At 37.8% G+C, this 23193-nt stretch overlaps 3 protein-coding genes across 7 annotated transcripts; all 3 read left to right on the top strand.

The window, feature by feature from the left end:
- Window positions 1-379: 379 nt before the first annotated feature.
- LOC114938685 (tumor protein p63-regulated gene 1-like protein) lies at window positions 380-3794 on the top strand. 5 transcript variants are annotated; one of them, XM_029312712.2, is made up of 6 exons: window positions 380-680; window positions 799-1006; window positions 1084-1260; window positions 1476-1583; window positions 1853-2010; window positions 2135-3794. In XM_029312712.2, the coding sequence occupies exons 1-6, from the start codon at window positions 608-610 to the stop codon at window positions 2326-2328; spliced, it is 918 nt and encodes a 305-aa protein (XP_029168545.1). In that variant the 5' UTR covers window positions 380-607; the 3' UTR covers window positions 2329-3794. The 5 variants fall into 5 exon arrangements, with proteins under 5 accessions (XP_029168545.1, XP_029168544.1, XP_029168543.1 ...); XM_029312711.2 differs by having other exon boundaries at window positions 1476-1616; window positions 1877-2010; XM_029312710.2 differs by having other exon boundaries at window positions 1476-1616.
- A 165-nt stretch (window positions 3795-3959) lies between these two features.
- LOC114938798 (C1GALT1-specific chaperone 1) lies at window positions 3960-6334 on the top strand. Its single transcript, XM_029312881.2, has 5 exons — window positions 3960-4025; window positions 4130-4186; window positions 4290-5370; window positions 5448-5749; window positions 5929-6334. Exons 3-5 carry the CDS (start codon window positions 4533-4535, stop codon window positions 6157-6159), a joined length of 1371 nt encoding a protein of 456 aa, XP_029168714.1. The 5' UTR covers window positions 3960-4025; window positions 4130-4186; window positions 4290-4532; the 3' UTR covers window positions 6160-6334.
- Window positions 6335-7133: 799 nt separating this feature from the next.
- On the top strand, window positions 7134-23173 carry Hml (hemolectin). The gene is given in 30 exon segments (XM_029312882.2): window positions 7134-7334; window positions 7463-7606; window positions 7781-7908; window positions 7994-8153; window positions 8254-8381; window positions 8472-8567; window positions 8845-9197; window positions 9278-9857; window positions 10121-10408; window positions 10516-10952; window positions 11056-11320; window positions 11401-11631; window positions 11843-12068; window positions 12141-12346; window positions 12411-12770; window positions 13036-13374; window positions 13461-17067; window positions 17139-18035; window positions 18218-18683; window positions 18685-19420; window positions 19721-20074; window positions 20485-20598; window positions 20692-20913; window positions 21109-21392; window positions 21477-21755; window positions 21837-22097; window positions 22166-22318; window positions 22493-22619; window positions 22726-22878; window positions 22973-23173. Coding segments are annotated over 30 exon segments (11889 nt in total). The 5' UTR covers window positions 7134-7230; the 3' UTR covers window positions 23164-23173.
- Window positions 23174-23193: the final 20 nt, after the last annotated feature.

Here is a 23193-nt window from a genome sequence, read left to right as displayed (position 1 = left end):
ACTTGCGTAAAAAAAGTACACAGGAAATACATTACAATATAAATAAATATAATAAATAAAAAATAATACAATCATATATAATAAAATCGTAGCATTATTAACTGAGTATTCAAACTGTCAAAGTTTTTGTAATAACAGCTGATCGTGTTTGAAATGTCAAAATACGCAATCAGAGATCGATCGAAATTTCGAAAAGTGACATTCGATACATTCGAGTATCGATATATGTTTAAAAACATGCGCCATATTGAATTTATATGAGTGCATTCGAAAATTCTATTCGTAAGCTAGAGTAATATTTAATTGACCAATCAGAACGAAGCAATCTTTGTTCTGATTGGACGATGAAAAACTGTTCTAATCTATAGGTTGAATTTTTGAACACGTTTTGCAATGCGGTAATATGGCGTCTCGCATGCTCGAACGAAACGTCAGTTTCAAGTGATTCGATCGAGTGCATTTGCGTAATTAAAATTTTAAACAGTACGTACTTCGAGTTTCGGTGTTTCGTATTATTATTGCGCGTTTGCGTTACTGTGATTCCTCGATCGTTGTTCCTTGTGCATTACAAACATCTTTCGTTGACAAAAATAACCTAAAAGAAGATATGGAAGAGACGTGTTTGGACGAACCTGCGGTAAATTTCGAAAGAGCTACTCTAGAAATCGCAAATGTTGATCGTAAGTTTTCTTCTCAGTTTTTTCGGATAATAACAATTATTTTGACAAAATATTTTTTCAGTCTCAAATTTTATAAGAGGATAAACGAAGACAAATTTTGATCATTCTCTAATTTCAGCTGTCAAACCTGCAGCAGAAAGCGCGGACGACACGTCAAAGCGGAGTTCCGCTTCGAAAAATGTGTGTAATGTGCCGTTCAGGCATATAGATGTTCATACATTCTTCACTGACAGGAATGAAGTTGTAGAGAGAGCGATAAATGACTGCACTGAAAATCTGATAAAGGAGAACAATGATGAGCTTGTAGGAAGTTGGCTTCTTACAGAGTACATATTGCTCTTATCAGTTATTGACTTTTCTTTGTTGCAATTTTATCGTTTACAGAAAATTTATTTATTTGTAGAATAAGTCTGTGGGACACGGAAAAGGAGAGACTTGTATTGTTATCACCGAGGGCTCTTTACTCTGTAAAATACGATTTTATTTCTCTAAAAATACTCGATTTTAATCGAATACCCATATCATTGTTCGATACAATAATTGCGGGGGATTTGATTTACCCACCTACTTCTCTTGCACCGTGAGTACTAAAGTTTTGAATTATTTCTGTATAAAAAAAAGAAACAATATAGATATATATCTGTATGATATATATACATATATATATATTTTTTATATACATATATATATATTTTTTATATACATATATATATATTTTTTAATATTTAAAAAAATTATAATCTCTTCTTGCTTTTGTCTATCGCACTTTATTCATATTGACTCAATATCTTCTAGACGATTAAGTGGATTAGCAGAAGGTGTGTCGTCTATAATTCATTGTGCAGTACGTCAAGAATGGTCGTCTGTTACAGGTTGCTCTAATCTTACGCAATTTGAGCCTAGGTATCACTCTAGTCATACTCAATTTGAACCTAGGTATTGCTCTGTTGTCTGTTAGCACTGATTCTATATGTCAATTTGTTAATTTGCTTTGTACATATATTTATTTTTACTGCTTTTTTCTATTGTTTATACACTTGTATCTGTATTAATAAATGCTTATTTTGTAGTATGCTTTCTGTGTGTATTTATGTTATGATTTCCATAAATTGTTTCAAACTATTGATTTCGTCGAAATTGGCTTATTTCACATATATATTAAATATTTGCAGAAAAGAGGATTTTAAATTTTTCAGGAAGCGGCATATGCCAGGAATAAGACTTTTGTGGAACAGAGGGCAACCTCTGTCTCTCATAAAAAAGTGGAATCCGTTTGCAAAAGATATACCATGGCTCACATATGCCAGTCATCCATTATTCTGGTACAAAGGTAGATGTTGAAACAAAGAAATTGTGTAATGATCAAAATCATAAAAAGCATAATTATATGAACAATTTTTTCATATATATTTTTTATAGTTAGTACTGTTCAATAATGACATGATATTTTTTAGCTGGAACTGAAATTGAAAAAACGAGATTTGACATAGAAGCCTTTCATACCACGCTCAAAAGTTTATTAACATCGCATGAATGCCATGTTGTTAATATGCCGATCATTATAGAGAATTATTGCGGTCTCGGTGCCTTGGTGCACAATAGAAACGGCTTAGGTTTCTTTAAAATACGCGGCAAAGTCAGTTTCTAATTTTTCCAATTTTAATCTCAAATATTTCAAGGTATTTTACTGAGCTAAATATTTTTTATTTCTGGAAATTATTCTTTTTATATTACATTTGTGGGTTTTCACACTTGTACAATATATGCCCCTCAAAAAAGAAAAAAAGCAATTGATATACACAATCACTTTTATGAAAAAGAAAAAACTATATAGATATTAAGATAAAGTCTCGAGTATATATACAGTATTTTTAAAACTGCTTAATTATTTTCATACGAAATAGCAAAACTGGAGATTTATGAAACATTATTAATAATTTTTATTAATTCTTACATATATTTTCTAGCATCATATATATAAATTGTATATTTTACACTGCGTGCTAAATTATTAATATTTAGCACAAAAACACAAAGATTTTTGTGTTTTAAATGAATTTATCAAAATTTTGAAACTATTTTAGAATGTAGTACTTGGATTATTGTGTAGAAAGAATTATATTTGTAATCTTAATAGGACATTAATTATCAATGCATCTATATATGTATACATGTCCACATTTTTTATTTATACATTTTAAAAAATCTTAAATCTTTTTTAAATAATATGTATAACATCACAGTAGTATTTTCTAATAGTAGGCAATTAGGGCAAGTATTTTAAGGAATTTTAAAGGTGCTTTATTCTGGAATCTTATTCTGTCACTTATTCACAGTATATATGTTATTTCATTATTATATAAAAAATTTAGAGAAATACAGTTAAAATCTCAATCTCAAATTATCAGGACTGATATAGTTTAAGAATAATATATAAATTATATATTTTTATTATATATATATATATATATATATATGTATTATGTATATATTCTATACATATATATATATATATATGTATTATGTGTATATATATATATATATATATGTATATACATGGGCGCCGGCAGAATTATTTTTAGGGAGGTGCACCCAAAAGAGGATGCACTGGAAAAACAGTTTTTTTTCTAGTTTATAATTATATTATTGTTAACATCATTTATGTTATTTATTGAATCTTAATAAAGATGCATTAATAATTGAAAAATTCTAATTTTTATATTGCAGATCTGTTAATATATAGTTAAAGAATTGCAGTTTTACAATTGCAAATAGTTATATTTAACCATCACATTTTTGTTCAATTAAAAAAATTATAATCGATATTATTATATATTACATGATTTTTTTACTAAATATTTTCTCTGTGGTTTTTCCATTTATTTTATAGAACAGAGCCAGGAGGATGCAAATGCACCACCTTGCATCCCCCTCGTGGCGCCCATGTATATATATATGTGTGTATGTGTGCATGGCGTGTGCGCGCGCGCGCGCGTGTGTGTGTGTGTGTGTGTGGAGAACTCTCTCCTATACAAGTTTAAAAAAAGACCGCACGAGTTAATTTTATGTATTTGAACGTGAATTACAACAAATATATATACATATATGCATTAATTGATTTTTGTTTTTATATGATTATTCTGCTTATTTGATAGGGGAGAGGAGGATTTTATGTAAGTTAGGTTAGGCAAACAGATGACTTGTTTATGTCACCTGTTGCTTCGACGTCAAATGTGATGCTAATTTATGTGTACCATATATATATGTTACATTTTGATTGTTTTTTAAATTAAAATTTTATCTTCTGGATAATGTAGCAACAAGTATAGATTGATCATCGCAAGTGTATGTATAGCTCAATAATGTAAAATCGGATAATTTGTGTGTGTATATTTGTAAATGCTGGAAAATATAAATTCTTCGTGTCAATTTATCGAATAATGTTATAGAGATGATTTCGTGATGACTTCATCGCGTATTTTTATCGACACGTGCAAATGTTGCAGGTAAAACATTTATGCTAATAATGCTAATAATGCTAATAAAAGGTCAATTAAGAAAATATTTTTTATATGTATATAAGTTAAATTTGTTGTGTGATACTTACAGTATGGCCAGGCTATATAAATCTTTAATGAGATGGAGAATCAAAAAGTAAGGCTCAAACAAGATTAAAGTATGTGCAAGAAAGGATCTTATTAATGAGATAAGTGAGATCAACAAAGGTTAAATGTAATGATCAAAGACCTGAATAGAGTAGATTCTATTCGTTGGTTTAGTATTACTGGATCATTTGGCATTAGTGTCGAGAAGACTGGATTATATATATAATTTCTACTTTGCACTGATAAAATGCGTTTTCGATTTTTAAAACAGAGATCTGTGTTTTTAATTGGTTTTGGAATTGGTTTCGTTTTTCCATTATTACTGTTTTTATTAAGGAATATATTTGTGGTTGAAATGACGTGTGAAGATCAACCATTGTGGCAGCCTGAATATTATCTGAGTAAATTACCTTATCACGAAGAGATTGTTTTACGGCATTGGGAGAAAGTGAAGAAATCGTCTGGCTATTTTAATAATATTACATACTACACTTGGTTGGCAGCGCAAAACTTGAAATTACACAAACTTGATTTGGATAGCTATTTATATGAACCTCAAAGAAGATACAATATAAGAGAGCTTGAAAGCATAGAATGGAACTGGTTAAAAGAACGAGTATCTGTTACATGTATTGTTTTTGTAGAAAAAGTCAAAATGGGAAAGTCAATCCAGGCTACATGGGGTAAACGCTGTAACAATATTTATTTCTTTGCGCGTCATGTGAAAGACGCCGAATTGCCTATTATAAATATAGATACAAAGATTCTATCTTCTTGGCAATTGCTATGTGAAGCTATGAATTATATTTGGAAGAAAACGACGCATAAATTGGAATGGATTATTTTCATAAGAGATAATACTATAGTTGTACCAGAGAATCTCCGCTACATGATTGCTCCATTAGACTACAAAGATGATTACTATCTGGGTCATCCCATAGTTTTATGGGGTCAAACTTATAACGTCGCTCAATCTGGATACGTTCTTAGTAGAGGGGCATTGGCTAAAGTGATGCAAATGTTTAATACTACAGAAAAATGCCTTACTGGGGGGAAGTATTGGAAGAAGGAAGATTATTATCTTGGTAAATAATGTGATATTTTTATATAAATTAGAGACAACATGCTCTATGTGTAATATTGATTTCCTCTCATTTTACAGGAAAACACCTGTCCTCTTTGGGCATACATCCGTCCGATACCAGAGATCAGTACTTAAGAGATACTTTCCATGGTTATTCTTTACAAAACCTTCTGTGGGGTGTCATTAGACCGGATAGCTACTTTACACATGCTGTTTATCCGACGAAAAAGGAATGCTGCTCGCCGATATCCGTGACTTTCAGTGTCAATGAGCCCGACAAAATGTATACCCTGAATTATTTGTTGTATCACTTGCATGTATTCAATGGCAAAAGCAAATTTGGTAATATACCCGCCAAGATGCCAGTACCCGAAGATAGTGTAAGTCTTTATGCTATGTTAATTTGATTCTTAAATATATTTGGTCAAACAATATTGATTTTATTACACAATCAGAATTAAATTTAAATTACTTTTATCCAGATATATAGCAATAAATAAATATTATGTAAGAAATAAATGATATAAATGATAATAATAAACATTTTGTATATTCCTAGGTGTGGAAGATTGCACTGCAGGAGGAATTCAACATCACGCATTTAAGCGATATATCAAGTGATGCTTATTATGAAATATGGCATTCGAAATATTCGGAACCAGGGCAGTTGAGAGTTGCTGAAAATAATCGAATGGCGCCGAATATGTTAAATTGTTTATTGGCGAATTACAAAGCGGGAAACAAATCGACTAATTGTAGAAGTAAAATTGTCGACAATACAAAAACCTGAGGCGTTAGAACATTAATTATTACAGCATTATTATAACGATCAAGATGGAAGATTTACAAAAAACCAATAGACGGTGAATATCTTCAGTCTTGTAGTACACGATTATTTATGCATTAAGAACGCGATATAAATTTTGGCAGATAAGTATATTAACAATAAAGATAACGTTATTTGATCTAATTTATTTAATTTATCATGTATATAATTGATTTAATTAGACGTGCCTTATGGAATTCACATTACTAATAGGAAATGGTGGTTGATAATTACTTTTCCTGGCCGTTTTATCGAGCCAATTAGAAGCTCATTAACGTCTACACGAACAAAAGTGATAAGTTAATCTCGTTCCTAAAACACTTTGGCAAAAACATGCCACAACTTATATAAATCGTTGATATAAAAACAGTTATATATTAGTTTTATTAATGACAATAATTGTGTACTTTTTTTATAGCTTTAATATAATTTTTTACGCTTATTGTTAGTTTTATATTTTAAATGTACTTAAAATCTGCACACATAATATATGTAGAACCAGAAGTGCACAGGTGTGAGAAAGATATATTTATTTACAGCAGAAACAAATAAATTATTAGAGATAATCAAAATTTGGATAACTAATAATTTAACGATTTTTTGCGTAGAATGAAAATTGAAACTAGTGCTACAAAAAAAGAAAGTTTATGGATAACATATTATTATAATTATATTTTTTATATGACATATTTTTATATTATATATTTTTATATTATATGTTTATATTAGAAATATGATATAGGAATGTTATATAGAAATATACACATAATGATTTTTTACATATAAGTACTTTATATACAAAATATACAGTGCATCATGCGCCAGAGTTGACCTATATTTTTCATTTTTCTCGTTTATCAAACGCGACCTGTGAGCTTATCACTTATCCGTTTCCTTCTAGAGGTAGATATATAAAAGGGTTGTGTGCTCTCTGATTCGCGCTTTTTAAAAGTGTTACTTGATCCGCGCATTTCAGAAAACATAAATGTGAATTCTTGTTTGCGAATATGAAAAGTTGCATCTAGTATTGATAACATGCTACCGTTACAGATACTTGGATGTACATTTGTACTAATTATCGTTGCAAACGATATAATACAAGGATATGGATATTCGATGGATACGCAAGAAGCAGACGAGTTAGTATATCTTTTTGTAAAAGAGAAAGACATTTTTTACTAGAGAAACTGTACACTTTTTGTCTTATCTATATATGTATATTATTTATAAAAATACAATATAGTACATGTGACTTCTTTTGATGCAGAGAGGAAGGTATGCTGAACGATGCACCAGATGAAGATTTTTATAATGTTAAAAGCAGGAAGGGTGGAAGACGTATATTTGCAGGAGGTTGTCCCCGTAGACCGGACGCACCTATAAATGGCAAGATTAAATGTTCCCTGAACAGGTACTTAAACAATTAGTTAATTGTTAGTCTCTTTTACGATATTAAATATATTTGTAACATTAATTTCTCTAAACTCTAAAGATTTGTCAAAACTTCATATTAGATTTTATAGTTAATTAAAGTATGTAAAACATTGAAGAAAGTTTGATAATATATTTTAATTCTTTGATACAGTGGCTGTACTGCAAGTTGTGCACCTGACTACAAATTTCCAAACGGCGCGTTTTATCTGACGATTACCTGCGTTGACAAGGAATGGCACATTGAAGGAACCGAATGGAGCTCGATGCCGCATTGCGAACGTACGTAGGAGAAAGTACAAGGTTTTCATCGAAGGTGAAAAATCCAGAAACGTGATTACAATCATGACATCAAATTTTTTCACAGCGATTTGCTTGCCCGAATGTCAGAACAAGGGGATATGCATCGCACCTCATCATTGCGACTGTCCCGAACACTTCAGCGGTCCGCAGTGCCAATTCGAGGATAAACCGTGTTTGAATTATCCACCGCCCGTGCTGAATTCTTATAAAAAATGTAATTTAAAGTGAGTGATACATCTGTAGATCTTATATGCATTTGTATTTCTCCCAAGTGGGCACTTTTATTGCTTCTCTGATTTTCTGGGGGAATTTTATTTTTTTCAGGACGTGCACTGTCTCGTGCTTAAAACAATTTACTTTCCCCGATGGTTCGTCCATCACCAATTTAATATGCAAGAACGGGAACTGGATGCCAACAAGAAGTGATTGGATATCGATTCCGGATTGCGAACGTATGTCTACACGAACGTTAAATATGTGCCATATAATTTTGTAACATTTGTAACATTAGCATAATTTATAACATAATTGTATCTCAACAGCTGTGTGCGAGCCACTCTGCCAAAACGGCGGCAATTGTCTGCCGACGAATCTATGCCAATGTCCACAGGATTATCGAGGACCTCAATGTCAATACTGTGAGTTTAAAAATAAACTCATAATTTTATTTTATTTTCCAACGCAAAGAATATATGTACGCGAAAAGATAAGTTTTGCTAAATCTTATTGTGTAAATTAATAAATTTTTATTAATCTCGTATACATATAATAGATTAATATTTAATTATAATACTCGTATATTAATATGTTATACATTTATTAATATATTTTACTATATATTAAAAATTTATATATGTAATTTTTAATACAAATTATATAAAATCATGAATATTTCTAATCTAATGTGGCTGACAGCTGCCGATACTTGCGATGTCGAGAAGCTGCGTTTCAACGGCGGATATTACTGCACCGGTGACAACGAGAAGTATTCCTGCACCCTGAATTGTCCTGCGGGAGTGGAATTTGAATTCCCACCTGCCCAGTCTTATGCCTGCACCTACGATAAGGGCGTCTTTGAACCACAACCGATACCGCAATGTAAGGTCGACAATAACGTCAAGATCATCTCACTCGGCACCTCCCACAACACCTATATACGAGAATCGAATCATTCGTGGTCGATGCACGATGTTTACGGCACGAAACACTCCCAGGAAATGCATGGCGGATATTATGACGTTCATGGTAACGATGCGTCCTCATATCCGGTAAATAATCATGGATTTAACATGTATAATGCTAAATGTGAAATAAGAATGATGTAATTAATTTGTATAAAACTTTGTAGATTGACTCCAATGGAGTAATGACATTCGAGATGAATCGACCGAGACCTAAGACGTGCTTCACCTGGGGCGGCGCACACTACAAGACCTTTGACGACAGAATCTACAGTTTCGACAGCGACTGTTCACATACGCTTCTTCGGGAGACTCGAGACAACGTCTGCACGATTGTGGTGACTAACAGTCCGGGATGCAGAGCCGGATCATCGAGTCATCATTGCATTAAGACCATAAAGCTCTTTGTGCACGACAAGGAGTATATTCTCACCAGCGACGAGACGGGGATGCCAGCGTTCCTCACCGGCAAACGATCTTTGCCAATACCTGTGTATTTGCCCGGATTGCGCGTAGACAAGTCTGCTCATTTTACCCTCGTTTCTCTCGACTCCTTGGGCGTGAAGCTGAAATGGGACGGCGCCCTGCTGCTGCAGATCGAGGCGTCTGAAAGTATGTGGAACAAGACGGCCGGTCTGTGCGGTACGATGAACGACGACCGGGACGACGAGTTCCTAACAAAGAGCGGAAGTGATGCCACTAGTATATCGTCGTTGGCGAATTCTTGGCGCGTCGACAATCTTGGAGGTAAACGAGAAACGACACAAAGTTGTTGCCTTGTATAAATTATATTTGCATTACTATACATAAATATGCAAACACCAAGTAGGTTGCGATGTTTTACGTGAAAATTATGAAAACTGTATATTTATATTACTTTCTCTTCAACATTTTAAAGTAATATAACATATATCTAAATATAAATAATATATAATAATATAAAAGCTATTGTAGATAGATTTATTGTCATGACATTAGTACTAATTATAGCAACCTGTTTTATTTCACAGAAATATGCGACGATTATCCGAGTACGCGACACGCGTGCGAATTGAAGGACGAGTTCGCTCGAGAAGCTTACGAGTTTTGCAGCAAGTTGCTCTCCAATCATAAATTCAAAGCTTGCGCAAACACGATCAATTTTTCTGAATTGACCGCAGCATGTCTGTGGGATTATTGCGCGTGCAAACACGACGACAGGAGGAAATGCGCCTGCAATACCATGGATATTTACATCCGCCAATGTGCTCACAAGGGACTCGCGAGATTGACTGCGTGGAGGAGCAACGACACTTGTCGTAAGTCGATTTAAAAATGTTTTCGGTGATGCATGATTTAATCTTGTAAGAATTAACATCTTTTTATCTCATTGATTTTGTAAATAAACAAATAAATTATCTTGTAGCGATTCTTTGCAACAATGGACGAGTGTATCTGTTATGCGGACCGAAGGTGGAAGCTTCCTGTTCCTCCGGTACCGAGGAGAAGCAGGAGATCTCCTCCGAGGAATGCGAGGAAGGCTGTTTCTGTCCAGCAGGTACTTTGGAACACGAGGGCAAGTGCGTCTCCCCGGAAGAATGTCCGTGCAGATTACGGGGCAAACTGTTTCAACCGGGCACGAGCGTGCAAAAGAAATGCAACACTTGCACGTGCATTTCCGGCAAATGGGTCTGCACCCAGATACGTTGCGGCGCCAGATGTGCCATCGTCGGCGACCCGCATTACACCACGTTCGATGGCAAGCACTACGATTTTATGGGAAAGTGCAAATACTATTTGATGAAGGGAGATAATTATACGATTGAGAGCGAAAATGTCCCATGTTCCGGAGCAATTTCCGAGGTCAGAGAAATTGTTTCAATTTTACTTTTATGTTATATTTTATATTATATTTATTATTTTGTCAATTTTATGAGGTATCTTATTTCTTTATTATTTATTTCAGAATTTGGGCTTTGCCTCCGTAGGCGGCTCTCCATCGTGCACCAAAGGCGTCACGATCAATTTTAAGGATACCATTGTAAAATTAAAGCAGGATCGCCAGATTTCGATAAACGGCGACGAGATAGTAAGATTCCCAATGCTGTTCAACGGTGCTCGAATACGAATTGCGAGCAGTATATTCATAGTGATCCAGTTGCCAAATGCTTTGGAAGTATGGTGGGACGGTATATCCCGTGTTTACATTAATGCTCCAGCCGAATTCCACGGTAAATTTTTTTTCTTTCCAATACCAGAAATATAATCGTACTTTGGAAGAGTATTTTTGATTGAGCTATCGTTATTGCAGAGCAAACGAAAGGACTTTGCGGGACGTTTACTGAAAACCAAAAGGATGATTTTATAACGCCTGACGGTGACGTCGAGACCGCAGCGATCGTCTTTGCCAACAAATGGAGAACGAACGAATATTGCATCGATGAGTTTGAAAGCGAAACGAAACACCCTTGCGATCTAAATCCTCAAAGAAAGGCGAAAGCGGAAGAACATTGTTCCAAGATACATAGCGATATTTTTTCGGGTATTTGTTGAAATTTTCACACGTCATATATCGCATAACTTTAATAGAATAATTTTATAAAAATTTAGGTAAAATATGTATACATTCTGCTACAATTTTTTAAAGATTTTCAACTATCTCGGTCTTCTTTAAAGATTGACATTACATTTTTATTTATATGTATTGTTCTAAATAGTTTTATATACATAACTACATTATTTTTATCGTTTAGACTGTCACTGGTACGTTGATCCATTGGAATTCTACCGAGATTGTATGTACGATATGTGCGCATGCGATGTGGATGTAAAATCGTGCCTCTGCCCGATATTGGCGGCCTATGCAAAAGATTGCGCGGCATTAGGCGTGAAACTTTTGTGGCGTACCGAGATTGAGGAGTGCAAGATTCATTGCGGCGGTGGACAGACTTATCAAATCTGCGGAAATAGCTGCACTAGGTTGGTACATGCATTAACAATATTTTTTAGCGATTTTTTTATTGCTTTTGATTTTTATACATTCCATCGCAGGTCGTGCACTGATATATCCTTTTATCGAGACTGCAAGCAAGAGTGCGTGGAAGGCTGCAACTGTCCGGAGGACCAAACGTTAGACGCGAAAGGCGAATGCATCCCGATCGTTCAGTGTCCCTGCGTTTACGCTGGTCGCGAATACAAGCCTAATCATCGAGAGGTCCGTCCGGGCAACAAGGGACAGGAATTTTGCTCTTGCATAGGTACTCTAAAGTACTGTGGTTTGCTTCTGACAATATTTTTCAAAAATCCATCTTTTCGTTATAGGTGGGGTATGGGAGTGTCGATTAGCAACGCCAGATGAGATTCGAGAATATCCACCGGTCACGGATCTGTTCTGCCCCGCCTGGAAACAATTGGAGACGACGGATTGTCAACCGGTGGAGCAGAGGACTTGCAGCAATATGCACCTACCGATTGAACAAACACCATCAGTATGTACGTCTGGCTGCGTTTGCAAATCCGGATACGTCCTAGATGTGGCAAACGGGGTGTGTGTCAAGAAAGAGGACTGTCCCTGTCATCACGGCGGCAAAAGCTACAAAGAAGACTCGGTTATACAAACCGGATGTAACACCTGCACGTGTAAGAACACCAAGTGGGAGTGCACGGACAGGTCTTGCGCGGGTGAGAGTTTTCACTAAAATTTTTTTTATTAAACGCCATTAATTTTTTTACATATTTATTGATAAAATTTAGAAACTATATTTTATATATTAATCTTATTGTGATAAAAAATTAAAAGCTACACTATATATTTACTTACTCTCTATGAAATTTCTCAACTACGTTCCTATCTTTTTTTAGTAAATGTGTATTGTATTCGAGCGAAAGAAAATTTGATTCATTATATCAACAAATGTTATATCATTTTTATATAATCTTTTGATAGGAATTTGCTCCGTGTGGGGCGACTCGCATTACAAAACGTTCGACGGTAAGATGTACACTTTCCAAGGGATATGCGACTATGTTTTGGTGAAGAGTGCCTTGAGCAAGGAAGAGTGTTTCGACATATCGATTCAAAACGTACCTTGTGGTACGAACGGAGTCGCGTGTTCGAAATCAATCAAGCTAATAATCGGCAGCGGTGAACAGCGAGAAGAACTTGTCTTGACGAAAGGAAAGGAGTTACCGAAGGAAATTTTTAAGAGGATGACAATTAGAATTGTTGGTCTCTTTGTGTTTGTTGATGTGCCGGACTTGGGATTGGTGTTACAGTGGGACAGAGGTAAGGAATGTGCACAAAATGTCTAAAGAAATCTAGATCAATCAGATTTAAACGTTTGAAAGATTATTTTGACAATTGACGTTTAGGTACCAGAGTCTACGTGAGATTAAATCCGGAATGGAAAGGTCGCACGATGGGTCTGTGCGGTGACTACAATGACAACGCCGAGGACGACTTCAAGACGCCGTCCGGCGGGATATCCGAGGTCTCCGTCAATCTATTCGGGGATTCGTGGAAAAAGAATGCGTTCTGCCTCGAGCCAAAGGACATGCAGGACGATGCCTGTGAACGGCATCCAGAACGTAAGCTGTGGTCATTGCGACAGTGCAACGTGCTCAAATCGCCGTTGTTCTCGCCATGTCACACGGAAGTCGAGGTCGAGCCGTATCTACGCGACTGCATCTTCGACACGTGCAGCTGCGACGCCGGTGGCGACTGCGAGTGTCTATGCACGGCATTGGCCGCATACGCGCATGAATGCAACGTACGAGGCGTTCCTGTAAAATGGCGAACGCAAGAACTTTGTCCGTTGCAATGCGACGAGAAATGTAGCACGTATTCGGCTTGCGTTTCAACTTGTCCACGTGAGACGTGCGACAACTTGATGACCGTGAAACATAGCTCACATTTATGCACGGAAGACACGTGCGTAGAGGGTTGCCGATTCAAACCTTGTCCCGAGGGTCAAGTGTATCAGAACGCCAGCTACACGGAGTGTATATCCAAGTCGATGTGCACAAAGCCATTCTGCACCGAAATCGACGGAACGACATACTATGAAGGTGATCGAGTCAGCGGCGACGATTGTCAAAGTTGCTTCTGCAGTCGCGGCAAAGTGACTTGTAACGGGGAGGCTTGTCCTAGCACTCCTGTAGCTAATACTGCCACCGTGCCCATGGTGGAACCTCAGAAATGCGTGGATGGTTGGTCCATGTGGATCAATAAGGATCCAGCTGTGAAGGGGAAGAAATTCTTGGACGTGGAGCCACTGCCCATATTGATGGATCTTGCTAATGTGAACGGATTCGCGATTTGCGACAGGGAACACATAGTCGACATAAGATGTAGATCCGTCAAGGAACACACGAGTCCGAAAGAAACTGGCTTGGACGTAGAGTGCAGCCTAGAGCGCGGTTTGTACTGTCAATCGCATCTTCCGGATCTTCCTTGCGTGGACTTTGAGATTAGCGTGCTATGTCGCTGCTCCGAACCAGTTACACATACCGATGTTGAAGATGCAACAACGAAGATCGAGTCAAAGGAATGCGACATAATGCGTCCCAATTCGCCTCATCCGACCAATTGCCAACTATTTTATCATTGTGTCCCCACGCTGACGGGATATGAACTGGTGGAGAAGTCATGCGGTCCCGGCACCTTGTACAATTCTGAGACCCAAGTCTGCGATTGGCCGGCGGAAGTTGAACGTATACGACCAGAGTGTTCGAGGTCATCCGGACAAACCACGCAGATCAACAGTGGAACCGATTGGAGCTCTAATTATGAGAGCACAGCGAAAAAGGTAGTGTCGACCATGAATGTATGTAAGACCGGCGAGACGTGGAGCGAATGCGCGATTCAGTGTACCAGGACGTGCCAGTACTATCGTCACATCCTGGTGACCCAGGGTTATTGCAACGAAGGTACCGATTGCGTTGCTGGATGCGTTTCTATCTATCAACCGACGTGTCCCTCGCACAAATTCTGGCGGGACGGTGTTACCTGCGTAGAGGCGAATCACTGTCCCTGTAAATCCCACGACGGGGACTCGGTCGCACCAGGCGCTGTCAGGAAGGAATCCGATTGCGAGACCTGCCAGTGCATCAATAATTATTACACGTGTGATACAACCTTCTGCTACAACGTGTCGAGTCACGAAGAAACAACAGAACCAGGACTAGAACAGACTGAAACTGCCACATTATCGGAAACGTCATTCAGTACGACCTTGGGGAACACTTGGGAGATATTACCAGTTACTCCATCGCCCTTGTTCGAGCACACGATCTTTATACAGAGCACGGTCACACCACCCGAAGACTGCAACGACGCAAACTACGTGCCACTAATGCAAAGTCTGCGAAAGAAACTGACTATTCATACTAGCAGTAGCAAAAACCATGCATTGCAGTCTGAGAATCTGCTGGTACACACGGAGGGAAGCTTTCCACCGTCCGAGAAATTCTGGGAACCTGAAATAACGAATGCGGATCAATGGCTCGACGTCGAATTCGGTAGACCTGAACCGGTCTACGGTGTGATCCTACAAGGTGCTATCACCAAGGATGAGTTCGTAACCAGCTACAAGGTACTTTTTTCAGAAGATGGACACAGCTTTTCGTACGTGCTCGACCATGAAAAGCAACCACGTGTCTTCAGAGGACCTGCCAACAGAATCCAATCCATGAAGCAAGCATTCTATCGGCCGATCGAGGCAAAGATTATTCGTATCAATCCGCTGACGTGGCACAACGGAATCGCTGTTAAGCTAGAGGTGCTGGGTTGTCAGGATCACTTAACACCAACAACTGAACAACCTACAATAAAGACAACAAACTCCGAGGAAATCGTGAGACCAGTCTGCGAGGATTCCATGGGATTGGACAACGGGCTGATGGCCATCGAACAAGTTTCGGTATCGAGTTCCTCGCAGTTGATTAAATATCTTCCGTTATCCTCGGAAGGAGTATGGCGTGCCGCTTTAGACAATCCGCATCAGTATATTCAGTTTGACTTTCTGGAGACCCGAAATCTGACCGGAATCACGACCAAGGGAGGCGACAACGCTTGGACGACTGTATATAAAGTATTCTACAGCAACGATGGACGTCACTGGAACCCAGTTGTCGACGAGAATGGCAACGAGAAGGAATTCCTTGGTAATTTTGATGCAGAAAGCCAACAAACAAACTTCTTCAAGAGACCTTTAAATGCAAAATTGGTAAGGATACAACCCATCAAGTGGCATGATCACGTTGCACTAAAGGTCGATATCCTCGGCTGCTATTTAGCGTATCCTACATTGGAGACCTCGGAAATCAAGTCGACGACGACGTCCACGTTTGAACAAGAGTGCAACGTGTGCGATGGAATCGATTGGACGATGTCGGGCGATGAAAAACATTGCAAATGCGAAGATCCTTATTGGTGGGATGGAGAATTGTGCGTACCAAAACGGGAATGTCCTTGCATAGTCGGACACGTGTCCTACGCAATAGGCAGCGTCTACGAGACGGAGGATTGTCAACAGTGCATATGCGTTTTGGGTGGAACGCCCACGTGTTCGCCGAAGAAATGCGAACCTTGTCTAGAACCGGGTCTCCGATCTGTCGTCGGCAAACTGTGCACTTGTCTGTGCAAACCTTGTTCGGCAGGCACGAAACATTGTCCCACGAGCGACGTGTGCGTGAACGAGACCTCGTGGTGCGACGGTGTCCAAGATTGTCCGGATGACGAGAATGATTGTCCAGAAATCATTTCCACGACACCTATTTTCGAAGTTTCAGAAACGATAAGAACGGTTGGTCAACAAGTTGCGACGACTCCCGGCTTTATTCAAATCAGTCCATGCGAGGAACCACTTTGTCCACCTGGTTACAGAGTAGTCTTCAAACCGTCAGCTCAACTTCAGGATAAAGTGCACCACCATGAAACGAACGTAAAATCCAAAGCTCGTAAAGGTTTCGCGAAGACGAAGGGATATCAGAAGGGATACCAGAAGGAATATCAGAAGGATACCAGAAAGGATACCAGAAAGGATACCAGAAAGGATACCAGAAGCACCCGTTCCATGGACGTCCGATGAAGCATCAACATTATTGGTCAGAAGTGGAGGATCTTCAATGTTCCGAGTTCATCTGCATGCCTATCAAGTCTCCGCCTGTCCTTCCCGACAAGAAGCCGGAACCATGTCCGGAGGCATTGTGCCCGCCACAGTACGAAATAGTGTACGAGAGGACGAGCATGTACAAGAAGCACAAGTGCCCCAAGTACGTATGCCGACCTTTAACGCCGCAGGAAGCGATCTGCAACGTCACCGGGAGGACCTTCAACACTTTCGACAACATGGAGTACAAATATGACATCTGCAATCACATTCTAGCCCGAGATATGTATGATAACGAGTGGTACATCACCCTGGAGAAGCTGTGCCTTGGCTCGCTTGGACAGCGACACTGTACTCGCATCCTGGTGGTGACGCTGAACGAACGGGCGATCGTGCTCTATCCGAATCTGCATGTGGACATTGATGGATATACCTTCACACCTGGACAGATTGCGCGCTTTGGAAAACGGTTTTCTGATTTCGAGCTCTCGCGAACGGGCGACAGAATCATCTTCCTCTCTCATCGCTACGGCTTCTGGGTGATCTGGGACTCGAGTACCAACGTGAAGATCGGCGTCGTGGCGAAATTGGCGGGTCGCGTAGATGGTCTATGCGGATACTTCGACGGTAACGTCGCAAACGATCGCCAGACACCCGAGGGAACGCAAGCGAGAAGCACCATTCAGTTCGGAGACAGCTGGGCCATGGAAGATGTGAAAGAATGTGATTTGCATGTGTGCCCACATGACATCCAGGAGCAGGCTTGGACGATTTGCAACTCTGTGAGAAGTCCAATGCTGCTGGATGCCTGTTCCGCTATCGTCGATCTTGACAAGTTAATAGATTTTAATTATTTCACACATCAGCGATAGGAACTTGCTATATATACATATAACTCAAATCATTAAATTGTTGCAAATTATTTTTTTAAATAATATATATTCATAAAAATGTCTATATATAATATATACATATTGTATATGTTCAGAACAAATGATGAATCTACTATTATTGCAGGTTTGTGTCTTGCTGCGTAGAGAGCGTGTGCTCTTGCTTACATTCTTCCAACAACTCCTACGAGGATTGCCGGTGTCGCCTGCTAACTACTTTCGTCGGCGAATGCGAGGCTGCCGCCGATTCCGGGACGTATCTATTGACAGATTGGAGAACCGCTTACGACTGTCCCGCGAGCTGTCCATCACCTTTTGTTCATCGGGATTGCTTCCGCAGCAAGTGCGAGATCACCTGCGACAATCTGCACGAGGTGGAACCGTGTCCGCCGATGCGGGGTATCTGCTTCCCCGGATGCTTTTGCCCGGACGGTCTGGTACGTCGAAACGACGACGAGTGCGTACCACCAGCTAGCTGTCTGGACTGCGTGTGCGACGGCCTCGGAGATGCCAAGTTCATCGATTTCAATCGCAGAAACTTCAGGTTCGCCGGCAACTGCACCTACTTGCTGTCGGGAACCGCCGTGGAGAACTGCGAAGAGTCAGAGGAACGGGACTCGCGCCTATCAGATTTTCATTACCAACGGGTATTGCACCACCGGGACGTGTACGGAGGTCGTCACCCTGCTCTACGACGAGCACGTGGTGCAAATAAGACGCGCGGAACAGTCGAAGGACCTGCAGGTATCGGTCGACGACGCCCAAGTGGAAAGATTCCCAATTGATCGCGGATGGATCTTCTTGGATCGAACGTTAACCGGAGACGTGACTCTGCTGGTGCCGTTCATACAACTGCAGTTGGTCGCTTTTCGACAGAACTTTGCGTTTACCTTGAAACTGCCCTCGCACGTCTTCAGTGACGTTATCGAGGGTTTATGCGGTAAATGCAACGCTGACCCCGAGGCTGGTTTTGAGAAACGCGACGGGAAGATTACGAGCGACATCGATGAGTTCGGTAGATCCTGGCTGGTCGAGGATTTGTCGACGCAGCTGGGCCTGAACGATCAGACGTGTTTCAGTAATCATCAGCCTCAGTGTACGCCACCGCCAGCTGACGAAGACATATGCAAGAAGCTGTTGGATCTACCAGAGTTTATGCACTGCCACAGCATCATCGATCCAAAACCATATTTGGATTGCTGTCACGACGCTTTGTGCACCGGTGGAAACTACTGCGACAGCTTGGAAATGTATGCGAGAAAGTGTCTGGAAGCTGGTTTGTGTCCAGCTTGGAGAACCGATGAAATCTGTCCATACGAATGTCCTACAGGTAAAATCTGATCTCTTGAATTGATGCAGGATTTGTCGATTTAAATTGAAAGCAAAATTACATGGTAGTTTGCTTTTTATTTAATTTATAAAGTAATTTTTACTAATTAAGATGATCATTATTATGTCTTAAAAAAATAAAACCTTTTTGCTAGATAGAAGAAAACTTTAAAACATTATTTTCAAATCTTTATCTTAAAATCAGACTGTATAGAAAATTGATTGATCTTTTGCATCAACTTAACAATAAATCTATATAAATGTATACTCTTGTTATATTCAACAAATAATATATTTTTAGATCTTGTCTACAAACCATGCGGCTCAAGTTGCAAGGAAACATGCGACATTTTGAACAAATCGGACAATTCAAAGTGTACATCCGGTCCTATTGAAGGATGCTTCTGCCCAGAGGATTATGTATTCTACAATGATTCTTGTATATTGAAACAAAACTGTTTCGTCTGTGACAAGGAGGGTCACGTGCAGGGAGATATCTGGTATCCAGACAAATGCACGGAATGCAACTGTAATGGTGGGTTTGTAAATTGTCAGAAGACAGAGTGTCCTGTATTGGATACGATCTGCGAGGAAAACATGACACCTGTACTTGTCAATGGAACTGAGGAGAGATGTTGCGCCAAGTATTTATGTGGTGAGTTAATAATAACATCATTAAAAAGTATTTCTAATGTATGCCTCTTTATCGAATCTGTCAAGAAAATTTTTGACATGTAGTTATGTGAAGAGAGAAAGAGGAGAATTTATTTTATAAATTATCTTTTAATTGTATATATTCTTATATATATATATATATATATATATATATATATATATATATATATATATATGGTACATATATATTGTAAATTGCTAAAAATCCTTTCGCACATATAAAACTTACTAAATTATTTTATAAATTAGTTATAATAAAAAAGAAATTAGTGATAAAAATATTATTATATATACTATATATTAAATATACTTAGAATTTTCCAGTCTTGCTATGTCAATAAATAAGAATATATTTCATTAAACATACTTATAATGTAATGATTTTTGCAGCTCCAAAACCGACAGCTCCTACGATGTGTATCGAGCCACAAGAACCGGAATGTGGTTTTGGCCAAATAATGAAAACGATCATTGACTCTGATGGATGTCATAAATTTATCTGTCGTACGTATATAAACCAGACAAGTTTTATAAAGTTATTTATCAGATTCGTCCTAAGATCTTTTAGCTACAGGACTATTGTGTGATTCATTTCAGAATGTCTACCTGTAAACGAGTGTCCCACTTTCGATGAACTTTTGAACGAAGTCGAGCAACTGCAGCCTGGTTTCGTACAAGTGACGAATACATCCGGCTGCTGTCCGCGACCAACTAAATTGTGCGATCCAACAACTTGTCCTCTTGCACCAAAATGTCCAGATTACTACAATATTACAACAATTTTACTCACAGACAGTTGTTGCTCCACTTATGAATGCGGTATAGTTTCCTCTTTTCCCAAATATTAATACAATTTATTAAATTGTGTATACATACTGTATTATTATATTTTAAGTAATTTAAAATGATATAATACAAGAGTTTCTTTAGAAAGTCAGAAATTTCTTAAATAACATTTATCGTGAGAGATATGAAATGGAGATGTTGATTAATTATTTTATATTTGCATTATAGTGCCTCCAAAAGACATTTGTCTTTATACAAACGATGAAGATCAAAGCAAGCAGCGTATAATAGCGAAACAGATTGGAGAGGAATGGAAGGATGGTAAATGTAAAACGTGCTTGTGCGAAAACTCGCATAATGGTCCTAAAGCAAACTGCTTAATCACCGAATGTCCAAGCATAAATGCACATCCTGATATAGAAAATTATGTATTGGAGGAAATATTATTAGATGATAAATGCTGCCCAATTTTTGAGCGTATCGCTTGCAGATGGGAAGACAAAGTATATAATGTAAGAGAAAGTATATTAACATTTAACACAATTTTTTAAATATTATTTAAAAACACTAATATATTGCATGTTATTTGTTGATAGGCTGGCGAAAGTTGGAAACCCAACATCAAAGATGCTTGTCTTTCGATGCAGTGTGATAAAGATTTGGGTAATGTTCAGATAGTAACCAAGGTTCAAGAATGTAATACCATATGTGATTATGGTTACATATATCAAGCGCCTAATGATACTAGTGTTAACTGTTGTGGAACCTGTGTCCAAGTTGCATGCATTGTAGAGGGTGTACTTAAAGATGTGGGAGAGCAATGGTACTCAGATGATCATTGTGTGACATACTTTTGTGAATCTGTGAATGGAAGTGTAAGTTATAATTTTTTATATAAATCTTATACATACTGATTAATCAACAAAATTATGAATGTAATTAATATTCATTTTTAGGTGTATATACAAGCAAGCACCGAAATTTGCCTAGAAGTCGATCCACAATTGGAGTTAGAATATGAGGTGGAAAAGCATAAAATTCCAGAAAAGTGTTGTCCGGAATACGTCAAAACAGCTTGTCGTAGCGACGATGGACAAATATATAATCCTGGAGAAAAATGGAGATCTATCATGGATAATTGCGTCATCGAGACATGCGTTGGACCGAATATAACAAAACGCAAAGAAATTGAAGTGTGTTCAACGCAATGTGCTCAAGTAAGAATATTATACATTATTTTACTAGGTATATTCAATAATGTTTTAACATCGTATTCAATCTCTAGGGATGGACATATCAAGAATCAGAAGATGGTAAATGTTGCGGAGAATGCAAACAAGCATTTTGTGTATTTGAAGATACTTTGTATGCACCTGACACGACATGGTCATCTGATGACAATTGCACTACTTATACATGCATAGAAAAGAGTGGACAGGCAAGTTCTTTCTTGAGAAGAACAAATATTTCCATATTAGTTAGATGTACTTTTGAATTAGGAATATAATATAATCGATTACACAACAAATATATATATATATATATATATATATATATATATGTATATAATTAATTTTATCATTGTCTCATATTACATTTCTAATTATTTTAGTTATCTCTTGCTATAAGTCCAGTTGCTTGTCCGGATACAACAGATTGTCCTGTTGAATCAATTTATCAGGACCAATGTTGCAAACGATGTAATTTGAACAGTCATAATACAGAAAAACCTATTAATGGTAAGTGTATAGGGAGAAATTAAAATGAGTGTTTTGTTTAATTGTATGTATTGTATAAATATTCTTTTTTAAGTGTTTACTAATATTTTTCATGACTATTTCTTAGGAACATGCGAGACAATTATTGTGGATACAAAAAATACTGTAGGTATGCTAGTTGTAAACCATCCTTTACATGGAATATGTAAAAATTTGGAAGTCATTGAGGGTATTAAAGAATGCAGTGGAACATGTCAATCGTCAACAATTTTTGATAGTGGTAATGTTAACATACAAAATAAATGTTTCTGTTACTTTGCTCTATGCAATGATTAATTTAATTCTACTTATTTCCTTCTTCTATTTGCATACAGAGAGTTGGAATCAAGTGAGTAACTGTCATTGTTGTCAACCAAAGGAGTACATTGGTTTAATTGTCAACTTAATATGCGAAGATGGCAGAAAATTAAAAAAGCAACTAACAATACCAAATTCTTGTTCTTGCCAAAGTTGTGCTTCCTCAGACACTAAAAATGAAAATTGGAGGACAAAGAGCAAAGGTTGATCGACAAAAACTGTTCCTTGATTATATATT

The sequence above is a fragment of the Nylanderia fulva genome, unplaced genomic scaffold (assembly GCF_048542155.1).
Source record: "Nylanderia fulva isolate GAGA-0341 unplaced genomic scaffold, ASM4854215v1 Scaffold48, whole genome shotgun sequence".
NCBI classification, from domain to species: domain Eukaryota; kingdom Metazoa; phylum Arthropoda; class Insecta; order Hymenoptera; family Formicidae; genus Nylanderia; species Nylanderia fulva.
Note: the sequence above shows the minus strand (reverse complement) of the source record. Positions and strands in the feature narration are given on the sequence as shown.